This window comes from Salvelinus namaycush, chromosome 6, assembly GCF_016432855.1.
Source record: "Salvelinus namaycush isolate Seneca chromosome 6, SaNama_1.0, whole genome shotgun sequence".
In the NCBI taxonomy this organism is placed as follows: Eukaryota; Metazoa; Chordata; class Actinopteri; order Salmoniformes; family Salmonidae; genus Salvelinus; species Salvelinus namaycush.
The window spans coordinates 23,714,660-23,729,421 of NC_052312.1; the positions used below are offsets into that span (position 1 = coordinate 23,714,660).

The window sequence follows — 14,762 nt, forward strand, 5'->3', positions numbered from 1 at the left end:
ATCATTGTGTGTTTGACAGTGACTGGATAGAGTGACTACATAGGCACTGAGTCACACTAGAGTTCTTCAAAAACAAGATCTCATTGAGGTAACGCACACACACACACACACTCTCTCAAGCCAAGAGAAATCAGACATGCTACAGTGGTTATCTGAATACACATTAAGACCAGAACCTCTCCACAGTCTCCTCCCCCCAACACACGCATACTCCCACCCCTGTGAGAGCGAGAGAGAGCGAGAGAGAGAGACAGAGACAGAGACAGAGAGTGCTCACTGCCCACAAAATGAGGTGGAAACTGAGCTGCACTTCCTAACCTCCTGCCCAATGTATGACCATATTAGAGAGACATATTTCCCACAGATTACACAGATCCACAAAGAATTTGAAAACAAATCCAATTTTGACAAACTCCCATATCTACTGGGAGAAATTCCACAGTGTGCCATCACAGCAGCAAGATTTGTGACCTGTTGCCACAAGAAAAGGGCAGTGAAGAACAAACACCATTGTAAATACAACCCATATTTATGCTTATTTATTTTAACTTGTGTGCTTTAACCATTTGTACATTGTTACAACACTGTATATATATAATATAACATTTGGAAACGAGGTGGAAACTGAGCTGCACGTCCTTAACCCCCTGCCAAATGGACGACCATATGCAAACGTGAAAACAAATCAAATATTGACAAGCTCCCGTATCTGTTATGTCAAATACCGCAGTTTGAAATCATCGCAGACAAAATGTGTGACCTGTTGTGATAAGAAAAGGGTAACCACTGGAGAACAAACACCAAAGTAAATACAAGCCTAGGCCTATATTGTTGATGACATTTCCCTTGCCATTTGTACTTCTACTTTTTGCACATACAGCACACACTCTCACACACATGCCAGCTTGCTGAGCGGGCCCTAGTGGCGCCAGCTTGCTGAGCGGGCCCTAGTGGCGCCAGCTTGTTCTGTAAGATAAAAGCTATTTCATTTTCATTTATAGCCTATTTTATATTTTTATATTTTATTTCGAGTGTATCGACCCGACGGCCTGTAAAGGTCCGGGCCGATACGCTCGTTTTTGTGTTTGTCTTTGTACATAGTTAATCATTTAACATTTCAAACCTCTATCTCTTTTGAAACTTTTTGTGTTTCATGTTAACTGTTAATTTGCGATTGTTTATTTCACTTGCTTTGCCAAGGTTAATATATGTTTCCCATGACAATATAAAGAGAGAGAGAGAGAGAGAGAGAGAGAGAGAGAGAGAGAGAGAAAGAGAGAGAGTCATCACAGTATATTATTGGTCAGTTAGAATTCCTCTCACACCTACGGGCCTCCCTCTCTCTCTCTCTCCCGCTCTCTTTCCCTCTCCCTCCCTCTCTCTCTCTTTCTCTCTCCGCTTCCCTCCCTCTATCCAGCCCGTCACGGCTAATGTGTGCTGGAGAGGAGGGGGACTGAGTGTGTAACTAATAGCCGCTAAGTGATTCGTCTAAGCACTCTCCAATCAGAGCTCTAGATTAGGCTATTAAGACTAAAGTGGAATGGTTCCTGAACGACAATTAATCAATTAACTTCACCATATCCTGCTCTGAACTATGACCCTGTGTGTGTGTGTGTGTGTGTGTGTGTGTGTGTGTGTGTGTGTGTGTGTGTGTGTGTGTGTGTGTGTGTGTGTGTGTGTGTGTGTGTGTGTGTGTGTGTGTGTGTGTGTAACCAGATTCAGTCGCTGTGACCTGGGTCAGTAATGGTAAAGCATTAATAGTTCTCATGTTACTGAATGAACCCACTGGCACAATCTGTTACTGTGTGTGTGTGTGTGTGTGTGTGTGTGTGTGTGTGTGTGTGTGTGTGTGTGTGTGTGTGTGTGTGTGTGTGTGTGTGTGTGTGTGTGTGTGTGTGTGTGTGTGTGTGTGTGTGTGTGTGTGTGTGTGTGTCTTAAGCAAAGTAGGGAGAGAGAAAGAGAGAGAGTTAGGGAAATCTTTGACTATGTACAGACTCAGTGAGCATAGCCTTGCTATTGAGAAGGGCCGCCGATGGCAGACCTGGCTCTCAAAATGAGGTGGAAACTGAGCTGCACTTCCTAACCTAATGCCAAATGTATGACCATATTAGAGACACATATTTCCCTCAGATTACACAGATCCACAAAGAATTCGAAAACAAACCCAATTTTGATAAACTCCCATATATATTGGGTGAAATACCACAGTTTGACATCACAGCAGCAAGATTTGTGACCTGTTGCCACAAGAAAAGGACAACCAGTGAAGAACAAACACCACTGTAAATACAACCCATATTTATGTTGATTTATTTTCCATTTTCTACTTTAACTATTTGCACATCGTTACGACACTGTATATAGACATAATATGACATTTCAAATGTCTTTATTCTTTTGGAACCTTTGTGAGTGCAATGTTTACTGTTAATTTTTTTATTGTTTATTTCACTTTTATTTATTATCTATTTCACTTGCTTTGGCAATGAAAACATACATTTCCCATATCAATAAAGCCCTTAAATTGAGAAAGAGAGAGAGAGAGAGAGAGAGAGAAATTGGGAGTGGGCAGGCAGGTTAGCAACAAAAGGAAGGAAGGAAGGAAACGAGAGGAGAGCGGAGGAGGGAGTGGAGGATTTGATGAATGACTAAGAAACAATGGAAATCTCCGGTTAGAATATCCACCCTGTTCTGTGTTTCCTGGTATAGGAATGCACTTTACACTGAACTAGCCTCAGAAGCACTGAAACACACACACACACACACACAGAGAGACGCTCGCACGCACACAAACACACACACACAGGGGCAGAAGTCCAGAATAGAGGAACTTCTGAGAGTTATAAGCAAAGTAGGGAGGGAGAGAGAGAGAGAGGGGGAGAGAGATGGCGATAGAAAGAGATGGTGGAAGATAGGAGGAACAGAGGGAGTGAGAGAAGGGAGGGAGGGAGAGGCAGAGCATGATTTACAATTTCCTCTCCTCTCTTTAGTATAGACTATTAGTCTATAAGGAGAGGTCTTGACCTCCAGTTCTCTAACAGATGTAGACCCATCTAGAGGAAGAGACGGTTCCCTGTGGGCTCTCTGGGGCTTCTAGAGGAGACTGGTGACACACACACACACACACACACACACACGCACACACGCGGGGGTAGAAGGCCAGGTGAGCTCAACTTCTCCAACAAAGAAGAATAGAGGAACTTCTGAGAGTAATAAGCAAAGTAGGGAGGGAAAGAGCGAGAGAGAGAGAGAAACAGACAGACAGGCAGAAAGACAGAGGGAGATAGAGGTTGATTGAAAGAGAGAGAAAGAGATAGGGAGTGGGCCGGCAGGTTAGCAACAAAAGGAAGGAAGGAAACTAGAGGAGAGAAAAAAAAGAGGAGGGGGGGAGTGGAGGATTTGATGAATGACTAAGAAACAATGGAAATCTCCGGTTAGAATATCCACCCTGTTCTGTGTTTCCTGAACTAGCCTCAGGAGCACTGAAACACACACACACACACACTCACACACACACACACACACACAGAGTCGCACGCGCACACAGAGAGACTGCAACCACGCACACACACGCACCATCCCAATCATTGTACTTGAAAGCAGCAGGTCTATGATCTATAAATAAACACAGTGTCTTTGTTTATAAATAAATAATATCAAATAAATAAATAAAATAGCTCCCCATCCATTTCTATCTACACATAAATAATATAGAACTCTTCCATTTGGATAGGCCACAGAGAGATCACACTGGAGACACACGCACACACACGCACGCACAGACACACAAGTAAGTGCACACAAACACACACACACAACTCAGGCGCGCTAGCACGCAGACAACACCACACACACACACACACGTCTCCCTTCCCTATTTCTCCCCTTCTTTCATCCATTCGCCGCGTCCATTATTCTCTGTGTACATTCTCTCCATTCTCAGCCTAAGTCTACCGGTGGCGTACACAGACTTGAAGATGTTACTGCAGGTGCAGCGAAATGCTTGTGTTTCCAGCTCCTACAGTGCAGTTATAATACCAATACGAAACAATAACAATCCAGAACAATTATTAGAATGAGCAATGTCAGACACCAGATTATAAATATGTATATATATATATATAATGGTGTGTGTAGACAGTATGGATAGTATAGGAAGAGAACAGGTGTGTACAGCAGTAATGATATAGGATGAGCCTTGAATACATTATATACATATAAAGTGGGTAAAACAGTATGTAACATGATTAAAGTGACCAGTGTTCCATGACTCGATGTACATAGGGCAACAGTCTCTAAGGTGCAGGGTAGAGTACTGGGTGGTAGCCGGCGAGTAACAGACTAAAGTTCAGGGCGGGGTACTGGGCGGAGGCCGGCTAGGGGTGACTGTATAACAGTCTGATGGCCTGGAGATAGAAGCTGTTTTTCAGTCTCTCGGGTCCCAGTTTTGATGCACCTGTACTGTCTCCGCCTTCTAGATGGTAGCGGGGTGAACAGGCCGTGGCTCAGATGGCTGAGTTCCTTGATGATCTTCTTGGCCTTCCTGTGACACCGGGTGCCGGTTCCTGTGACAGACGGTGCAATTGCCGTACCAGGCGGTGAGACAACCCGATAGGATGCTTTCCATGGTGCATCTGTAGACGCTTCTGAGGGTCTTAGGAGCCAAGACGAATTTCTTCAGCCTCCCGAGGATGTTGCAGAGAGTTTCATCACAGCTCATATCACACACACACACACACACACACACACACACACACACACACACACACACACACACACACACACACACACACACACACACACACACACACACACACACACACACACACCTCTGAATCAAGGTCCTAATCACAAACACAAAGCATGGATGTCCAACAGAGGATGGGGAAAGCCAAGGCTTTGAGGGTGTGTGTGTGTGTGTGTGTGTGTGTGTGTGTGTGTGTGTGTGTGTGTGTGTGTGTGTGTGTGTGTGTGTGTGTGTGTGTGTGTGTGTGTGTGGTGAATGATGCAATAGAGGAGCCACAAACACAGCAAGGTAACAATTAGACCCTGATCTACAATCAGTATTCACACACACACACACACACACACACACACACACACACACACACACACACACACACACACACACACACACACACACACACACACACACACACACACACACACACACACACACACACACACACACACACACACACACACACACCTAGATAGTGTAAAGACCCTGATCTGCTGCTTTGAGAATCTTTATGAATGCAGGGATGAAATTTGCGAGCCCAGTCCCCCTACTGACCAAAGAGAGAGAGAGAGAGAGAGAGAGAGAGCGAGACAGAGCCACTGTTTTCAAAAACATCACAGACAATCCCAGTGAGCTCACAGTGTGTGTTTATGTGTGTGTTTATGTGTGGATCATTTGTGTGATAACTTGTGAGGGTGCTCCAAGGTGTAAGCATACAGTACTTTATTATGTATAAATGTGTTTGAGTCTGAGAGTGTGTGTGTGTGTTCCCTGAGAGTCAGTGGAAAAAGCTAACCAGATTTTTGGTGTTGTGTGTGTGTCCTGTTTGTTTTTCATCCCTAGGCAACACTCCTATTTCCTGGTTGTCTGATAGTCAGACTTACGCACTTGCTCTCTCTCTCTCTCTCTCTCTGTCTCTCTCTCTCTCTCTGTCTCTCTCTCGCTCTGTCTCTCTCTGTCTATCTCTCTGTCTGTCTCTCTCTCTGTCTCTCTCTCTCTCTTAATTCAATTCAATTTCAATTCAACTCAATTTCAATTTAAGGGCTTTATTGGCATGGTAAAGATTTGTTAAGATTGCCAAAGCAAGTGAAGTAGATAATGAACAAAAGTGAAATAAACTAAATTAACAGTAAACATTACACCCACAAAAGTTCCAAAAGAATAAAGACATTTCAAATGTCATATTATGTGCAAATAGTTAAAGTACAAAAGGGAAAATAAATCAACATAAATATGGGTTGTATTTACAGTGGTGTTTGTTTTTGAATACTTTGTGGATCTGTGTAATCTGAGGGAAATATGTGTCTTTAATAGGGTCCTACATTTGGCAGGAGTTTAGGAAGTGCAGCTCAGTTTCCACCTAATTTTGTGGGCAGTGTGCACATAGCCTGTCTTCTCTTGAGAGCCAGGTCTGCCTACGGCGGCCTATCTCAATAGCAAGGCTATGCTCACTGAGTCTGTACATAGTCAAAGCTTTCCTTAAGTTTGGGTCAGTCACAGTGGTCAGGTATTCTGCCACTGTGTACTCTCTGTTCAGGGCCAAATAACATTCTAGTTTGCTCTGTTTTTTTGTTAATTCTTTCCAATGTGTCAAGTAATTATCTTTTTGTTTTCTCATGATTTGGTTGCGTCTAATTGCGTTGCTGTCCTGGGACTCTGTGGGGTCTGTTTGTGTTTGTGAACAGAGCCCCAGGACCAGCTTGCTTAGGGGACTCTTTTCCAGGTTTATCTCTCTGTAGGGGATGGCTTTGTTATGGAAGGTTTGAGAATCGCTTCCTTTTAGGTTGTAGAATTTATCGGCTCTTTTCTGGATTTTGATAATTAGCAGGTATAGGCCTAATTCTCTCTCTCTCTCAATTCAAAGGGCTCTATTGGCATAGGAAACATGCTTACAATGCCAAAGCAAGTGGAATAGATAATAAACAAAAGTGAAATAAACAATCAGAAATGAACAGTAGACATTCAAAACAAGACAGACATTCAAAATCTCTCTCTCTCTATCTCTCCCTTCCTTTGTCTTTGTTTCCTCCCCCTCGTCCCCTTTTCCCCCACCCTCTCGCTGCTTCTCTCCTTCTTTCTGTCCCTCGCTCTGTTCATCTCTACCTCTCCACTTCTCCCTCGTCCCCCTCCGGGCGCCGGGGGACATTTGAACCACAGCGGTAGCAGGAAGAGGACGACGGCGTGACTTCGTGAACAAAACAGCGGGTAACACTAATGAGCTGGAACGACGAGCGTCGGTAGCCGTCTCGGGCCAAAGGGACACAGTCTATGGCACAGCGATAGGTACCCGGTGAAGAAGACGGTCTCCACAGTAGTTCAGGGACTGACAATCGTTATTACTGTGCTGAAAGGAACGATTCACCCATTTGGGAATGTTCTACTGTTTCTGTGCATCTCCGAGCAATGTTGTATCGATTCCCGGGGTTTATTTCCCGTTTTTCTTCTTCTTCACGTGTATCTAAGCTATTGCCGTTTAAGCAGGCAGAAATGTGTCCCGGTATAATGTAGTATTGAAATGAAGCCTCTCTCATTACACAGGAAGTTAATATGAATGTGGTTTTCAGATCGCGGAAAACGATGTCAGATTTCAATACTGGCCGATGTTATAACGCGGGAGGTCGCCTTCTCTCAATAGTCCTACCTCGAGAAATGTTGCAGTTTCTTCTATTTGTTCAGCCTCTTCGGTCCAGGGTGCATTGCATATTGCCATTTGCAAATGTCAGAAACACTCTGCGAGGCACATCGATCTGCAGGTTGAACATGGTGAGATTGTAGACTCCTAAATTGATAGGGCAGTTTGTTTAGGCGATTTCACAGCTAACTAGTCACTTCACATGCTGATATTGACTTGGACATTGTTGTGTGTAGTTATTTTTGCCATCCAGCCCATAGAGAGAGCATTGCATTGTTGGTTTTTATAGTCGACTTGAGCTGCTACAGACTTCCACACCGGTTTTACGTTGCTACCAACCTTATAACGGCAACATGAAATATTAGTTCACCAAGAATATTGTTCCCACATATTAGTGTTATTTAACACTGTAAATTATAGGGATTTGTGGTTTTGGGTGGATTTTTCCTTTAATGGGGTACTATTTGGGAGTTGTTGTGAAATCAGTAGAACAAAATCTCATATTTCTCTCCCTTTCTCTCTCTCTGTGGATCTGAGGTGCTACTCTGGAGAAAAGGGTCAGAGTTGCACCCCCTTCACACACACACACACACACACACACACACACACACACACACACACACACACACACACACACGTCTGCACCAAAGTCCCCTGTTCACAGTCTCACCGGTTTCCCTCTTTCATAACAACTGAAAGAGAGAAGCTGGTTCTCTCAAGCACATCTCAAGGCCATCCTCAATCCTCAATCTTTTTCCCTTTCCCTCCCTCCTCTCCTCCCCCGTGATCCCCCTCTCCCATCTCTCTTGGGGAGTGACCATATGGCACAGCATTGGAGATCAGCAGAAATTCATCCCCCCCCTTTTCATCCCTTCTTCCATGCGAAAATGGCTGTTTATCGTCGACGCACACACACACACACCACACACACACACACACACACACACACACACACACACACACACACACACACACACACACACATACACACACACACACACACACACACACACACACACACACACACACACACACACAAACACCATTTGTAAAGGGCAAGGTATTTCTGAGAGGGTACAGGTACATACAGTAGGCTATGTGACGAAGAGGCTCATAACAACAGAGAGGATACCGACATAGAGATTCCTTTTAAGCAACTGAAAAGGGTGAAGTGTGCGCGCGCGCGCTACTCTAGGGTTACATTCCTTCTTGCTCTCCTAACACAGTTACATCAGTCATCTCATCGTTACGTACTGTCGGTCTGATGAAAGAAAAGTCTCCCTATCTTTTTTTCCCCCTCTTTCCTTTCAACTTCTTGTTGTTGTTTTATGGTTAACGGAACTTTGACGTGGGAAACCAGCCCTTCTTTTTCCCGACAGTCGTGCCGCGCTCGCCCGGGTGGGCTTGGTTCAGACGCTCACGTTACAATCCCAAGTGGCAGCCTACTCCCTACACAGTGCACTGTTCCTTCAGCCAGAGCCGGTGCTCTACGCAGGGAACAGGGTGCCCTTTTGGGACGCGGCCGCTGACCGAGAAACCGTTGGCAACGAGCTGGACGACGCACTAGATCTGAAGGAGCTCACACAAACCCCATTCCTTTGGCGGAGGACTATCGCCATACAGCAGTAGACTTCAAAGTGCTCGGGACTCATTTGGCCGTGGATCAGTCGCAATTGAAGTGAACAAGAGAGACGCGGCAGCCGAAACGGCACGGGGGAAAGCCTATCGCTGTGGTGGTGCTCGGGGACACTGCTACAAGAAACACCAAAGATATAGGCCAGTCAAGACGTTCACCTACTGCAGCAAAGACATGAGTGAATATTCCTGAGTTTATATTACATGACACAGTAATAACCTGTTAGTGTTATTATCATTTTATAATTAGCATAAAATCATTAGGAAAGTAGTCTCACTCCTCCCTCCCCGCCTCCCTCTCTCTCTATTTCTCTCTCTCTCTATTTCTCTCTCTCTCTCCTTCTCCCTCTCTCTCTCTCTATTTCTCTCTCTCTCTCTTTCTCTCTCTCTCCTTCTCCCTCTCTCTCTATTTCTCTCTCTCTCTCTCTCCCTCTCTCCTTCTCCCTCTCTCTCTCTCTTTTTCTCTCTCTCTCTATTTCTCTCTCTTTCTCCCTCTCTTTCTTTCTCTCTCTCTTTTTCTCTCTCTCTTTCTCTCTCTCTTTCTCTCTCTCTGCATTCTTAGGAGGCGATACTTATGGTCTGATGTTCAGGTGGAACAGGCACACACACAAAGGCACACATTGGAAAGACCGTCATGGGTAATAACAGACTGAAGTAAATGCCACCAACCGTATGTCATTATGTCAATATAAGCAAATAGCTACACACAGAATAGGATCTATATATGATTAGGCAGAGTGCTTTGGCTAATAGCCTCTTGGTCTGTGCGTGCGTGTGTGTGTGTGTGTGTGTGTGTGTGTCTCAGTGGTCGTTTAACACCATTAGTGCGTAATGACAGAGGTCACTGGGTCCAAGTGGAGAGGAGAATGCATTGATGTGTGTGTGTGTGTGTGTGTGTGTTCGTAAGAGAGAGAGTGAGAGGGAGAATGCATTGACGAACAGTGAAGAGGAGAATACTTCCAACAAGTGTGTGAAAAAGCACCAGCAGCGTTTTGTAGTACCATTGCCATACTTTCACACCCACGTGATTTAGACACACACTGAGCTGATGGAAGATAAACATATGTTTTCTTTCATTCAGTCATTTTACGAGAACGAGAGAGACACAAAAAAACGATGTCAGACTTCTGCTTCATAGTTCTGGCTAAAGGCAATACCATGTGCGCATTCTTGGGTCCGTTTCATTGCTAGGGCCAATCGCAACTCTCTCTCACACACACACACACACACACACACACACACACACACACACACACACACACACTCTCAATCTCCATTTCGCCCCGCCGCGTTCAGCATTCCAATCAGTTAGACCACAAATTGCATCACAGACTCGGGTTGTGTACCAAATGGCACCCTATTCCCTACTTAGTGAACTATTTTTTGACCAGGACTCACAGGGCTCTGTTCAAAAGTAGTGCACTGTGCAGGGAACCGGCTGCCATTTGGAATTGTGAGTCTGGTACTAAAGTAGTCTAGTCTTCCAAGTTTTTTCCTTTCCTCTATAGACCTACTTTTATTTCTTGTAGACAGGATATGAGTCTCTCTCTCTCTGTGCGTCTTTATAAGTAATAGATAGAGAGAGAGAGCGAGAGAGAGAGAGAGAGAGAGAGAGAGAGAGCGAGAGAGAGAGAGAGGACATGGTCACAGGGGAGAGACTGAGCAATCAACTAAGAAGGGAAATATCTAGCCTAGCATATCTATGGAAATACTAGCTCGCTCTCGGAAATTAACCAAATCTGTGTCAAGCCAAGGAGAGGGGAAAGGAGAGCGAGAGAGAGATTGAGAGGCAGAGAGGAGGAGGAGGTGTGGTAGCCAGTCTTAAATCACCACCACAACTGCTTACTTTCCTTTCACCGTTTGGTCGAATCGAGTCGACGCCGTCGTTGATCCGTCCAACGGTACAGCAACGTGGAACGTCTGCCGGTTCCCGAAAACTCCTCAAAATAAACATCCCGTACTCAACCACAACTAAACGTCCCTCGCAGACGTTATCAAAGATGTTATTAACCCGGGGCTGCTGTAGTTGCCTTGCTGCAGCCCAAGGGCCATGTACAGCCCAAGGGCCATGTACAGCCCAAGGGCCACGTATGACCCCTTGCTGCAGTGGTTCAATACCCAGTTGAGCCACTCGCTTCCTGAACTGTATCCTTCTCCTCTATCTCCCCATCGCATATTCTCATCTATATCTGTCAATAGAACTTTTAACATGGCCGCAAGAAGATATAGGCCTATATAAAACGACATGATTAAATAGCCCTCTACTCCGGCACTATACAACTAAACGTTGCGTAGACAAGGTTGTTATAGGCTTCGGTATCTGAAGGGTATCTGGTGAATTGAGCCTATTGAACTATAGCTTTCAAGGGGTAGGTGCTGTCGTCTCTCTCTGAGGACACAAACAAACACACACACACACACACAGAGATAATGGATGACAGGGCTTGTGTTTTAATATCATTATGTATTCTACCAGTCCGCCTTTTAATCCCCCAGTCAGTCACAGTGTGTGTGTGTGTGCGCGCACGCGTTTGTGTGTACGTGTGTGTCCTACTGCTGGTCTAAGCCCCTAGACTATGTACCTCCTCTATTTCCTATATGTATTAAACAAAAGCGCACACACACAATGTATCTGTGTCAATGTGTTATTATAATATCAAGCCATCAATCTGATCTGGTGCATAAATCGTTTTTCCCTCTCTAATCCACACAATTGTTTAACATCGCAGTTAAATCCATATGACACACACAGAGAGAGAGAGAGAATTGAATTGAGAGAGAGACACACATTATCATTAATATGCTATAGTTGCCCTATAGCGTAATAGCTAAATAGCCTCTCCTACACCGACGCAACGGCCTGACCCAGCTCTAGATCCGCTCTTTGTTACAGAGGGGTAGCCCGCTGACTGCACGGCCGATTCAGAAGCCACATAAATGGGCTTTAATTCCTACAAGGAGACTGCATGCTGGTGCTCGGGAGAGAGAGGCGGGGGTTTGGGTTGACTTTCACGGTGAGAGAGAGAGAGAGAGAGAGAGAGAGAGAGAGAGAGAGAGAGAGAGAGAGAGAGAGACTGGAGCCTAGTATAGTGGCTCCGCTCACTGCTCAGTGTGTTCAGCCAAGCATGAGAACACAAAGGTTTTTTACTTGCTATCAAAAAGGGGAAGAAGCCTTTTGAGAGGAGCTGGAACTGAGCAACGAGAGCATTCAGTCACTCAGCCACTCTCCGTCTAGAGTGGTGGTAGTAGTAGCCTAGTACTGTAGCCAATAATATCTCCAGTATCATATGTTGATATACACCGCTACGAGTACCATTGCAAGTTGCCAGCACTTCTCGCTCTCTCCGCACACGCTCTTCCCTGGAAATGTATTTTGTTGCAATTTTGACGCACGCCCGAGAAACCACAACATCCGATCGTAAAGTAATCTAGTCACGGAACTTTACCGGAATTATGAACACACAGAGTGACTGGTGTTCGTGAGAGAGACACACACATACCTAATATTTACTGAAGGCTAATGTTCAGGATTTTCCTATAGCCTCTGAAGCCCCACCAATAGCTGTTTAATCTACGTGGTCACTACGATATCTATCAATCCTGCTCTCTAACTAAATGTTGGCTATTGATTTGATTTCCCGGTCGAGGCGCATATTCAGTATGACACAAAACACACACAGAGACAGAGAGAGGAAATCAGTCTCTTTAACTTACAAATGCCATCACTGAAGAGCCTAAACACATAATGAAATAGCAAGATAAGGACACACACACACACACACAGACAGACACACACACACACACTGTAGTCTCACTACAATAAAGGAATTTAGCCATCAAGTGTAGTATCCCATCCATATCCCTAACCATTTTGTCTCACTCAAGCACACTGGCAGCACATTACACACACATAAACTCTCGTGCCTCTCACACCCTCGACCCAGCTTCAAATGAGCGCTAGTGATCATTAGAACGATAGAATGAAAAGGTAGTTAACTTACTATGGGCTCCATGCGAGGTGTGTCGACTAGCCGCGGAGACACCAATAGCATCTTGGAGATAAAGTGGAAGGCGGCGACGCACCCGTTAAATCCACTTTGCTGTCCGGTCTATTAGTCCCCTCACTACAAAAAAATATATATAAAAACCAACAAGGTCGTTAAAAAAAACAGAAAGGTTTAAAAACAACCTTTGAGGAAAAATAACGAAGTCTCTTCACAGTCGTCTTTGTCTGATAAATTGGTGTCGAGTACTGAAGACAACCGTTATGAATTTATAGGGCTACTACAGCCAAAATATATCTAATTGTATATTCCCTTCAAGTAGAAGACTAGTTCATCCTTTCTATTGCAGTATTCGTCGTAATGATACAACGTCTAGTATCAATCTAGTCTCGGGTCATGCACTTACTCGCCAGAGCTGCTGGCTTCCTGCCTGGGGGAGGGGGGGGGGGGGGGGGGGCGGGGTTAGCTCGGTGATAGGTTGATAAGAAGGCCTACGTCAAAGAGAGGAGGAGACGAAGTTGTTCCATTCGCCTCTCGGCACTTAAAGGGGACATTCCCACTTACTGGGATCGTCTGAGAGGGCAATCGTGTGCGCGCGCGCGCGTGTGTGTGTGTGCGTGTGAGTCCGTGTGTGTGTGTGTGTGTGTGTGTGTGTGTGCCCCTAGGGAAGGTTTCTCAGATGAGCGATAAAGAGAGTGACACAAATATCTGCAACACAAAGAGGCTGAGGGAAACCAGTGGTCATGGTGTTAAACAGTCTGCTGAACACACACACATTAGCTTACGATGATTGTGATTATACTCATTTAGTTATCGGTTTATTACATGTTATAATACAACATGATTAGCTATGTAATATAGTTGTAATACACCACTATTATATATGTGAAATGCTTTATAGTCCACTACTGTCAGCTTCATTATACTGTTAAAATATCTTTGTAATACCGTTTTAATAACTAATATCAATGAGTACATTTAAAAATATATATAATATTTTCACTACAATTATTTCCTCACACTAAACCAGTTTTTTAAATATGCGTACAAGATTACTTGTATATGCATTTAAGATATAAAAAACATACAATACCCATGTGTGGTTGATAGATGTGGGGTAAGCTGATCCTAGATCTGTTCCTTTTGGTAATTGCCATGTTACACACGTATAGACTCTATTCACTGATGTGCAGTCAGTCAGTTATTATATTGATTTCATAAGAATATAACCATGTGCAGATTACAGATGTCAAGTAAAATGATCCTAGATCTGTACCTACGGGGGTAAAATCTACCCTACCTTACTAATTGCCATGTTCCACACGTTCCTATGTGCAGCCAGTCAATCAGTTGACCTTGAGAGAAGGACCTTACAGTGTCAGCTTTTAACCAGGGTCAATGGAGACGTGTGTGGGTCTGTGTGTGTGCATGTGTGTGTGCATGTGTGTGTGCAGGGTTGGATAGGTTACTTTATAAATGTAATCCGTTAACGTCACTAGTTACCTGTCCAAAATTGTAATCAGTAACGTAACTTTTGGATTACCCCAACACAGTAATGTAATCTGATTACATTACTTTTAGATTACTTTCCCCTTAAGAGGTATTAGAAGAAGCCAAAAATGTATGTTACCAATTGAATGACATCTGTTGCAGGTTAAATCAATGTTAAAGTTTACATAGCTGGCCATATCTGGATGTTAAATTTTACTTTATGGGTTTGTTATGTAGGCTTCTTCCAACCCATCGCTTT

General features: G+C 44.3%; 1 protein-coding gene across 1 annotated transcript in view; it reads right to left on the reverse strand.

The window, feature by feature from the left end:
* Positions 1-13,373, reverse strand: part of LOC120049044 (trithorax group protein osa-like) — a 106,634-nt gene extending 93,261 nt beyond the window's left edge. The window contains exon 1 of the mRNA XM_038995303.1: positions 13,010-13,373. Coding sequence (XP_038851231.1) covers positions 13,010-13,060 — 51 coding nt within the window. The 5' untranslated portion in view covers positions 13,061-13,373. The remainder of the gene's footprint in view (positions 1-13,009) is intronic.
* Between the last annotated feature and the right edge of the window lie 1,389 nt (positions 13,374-14,762).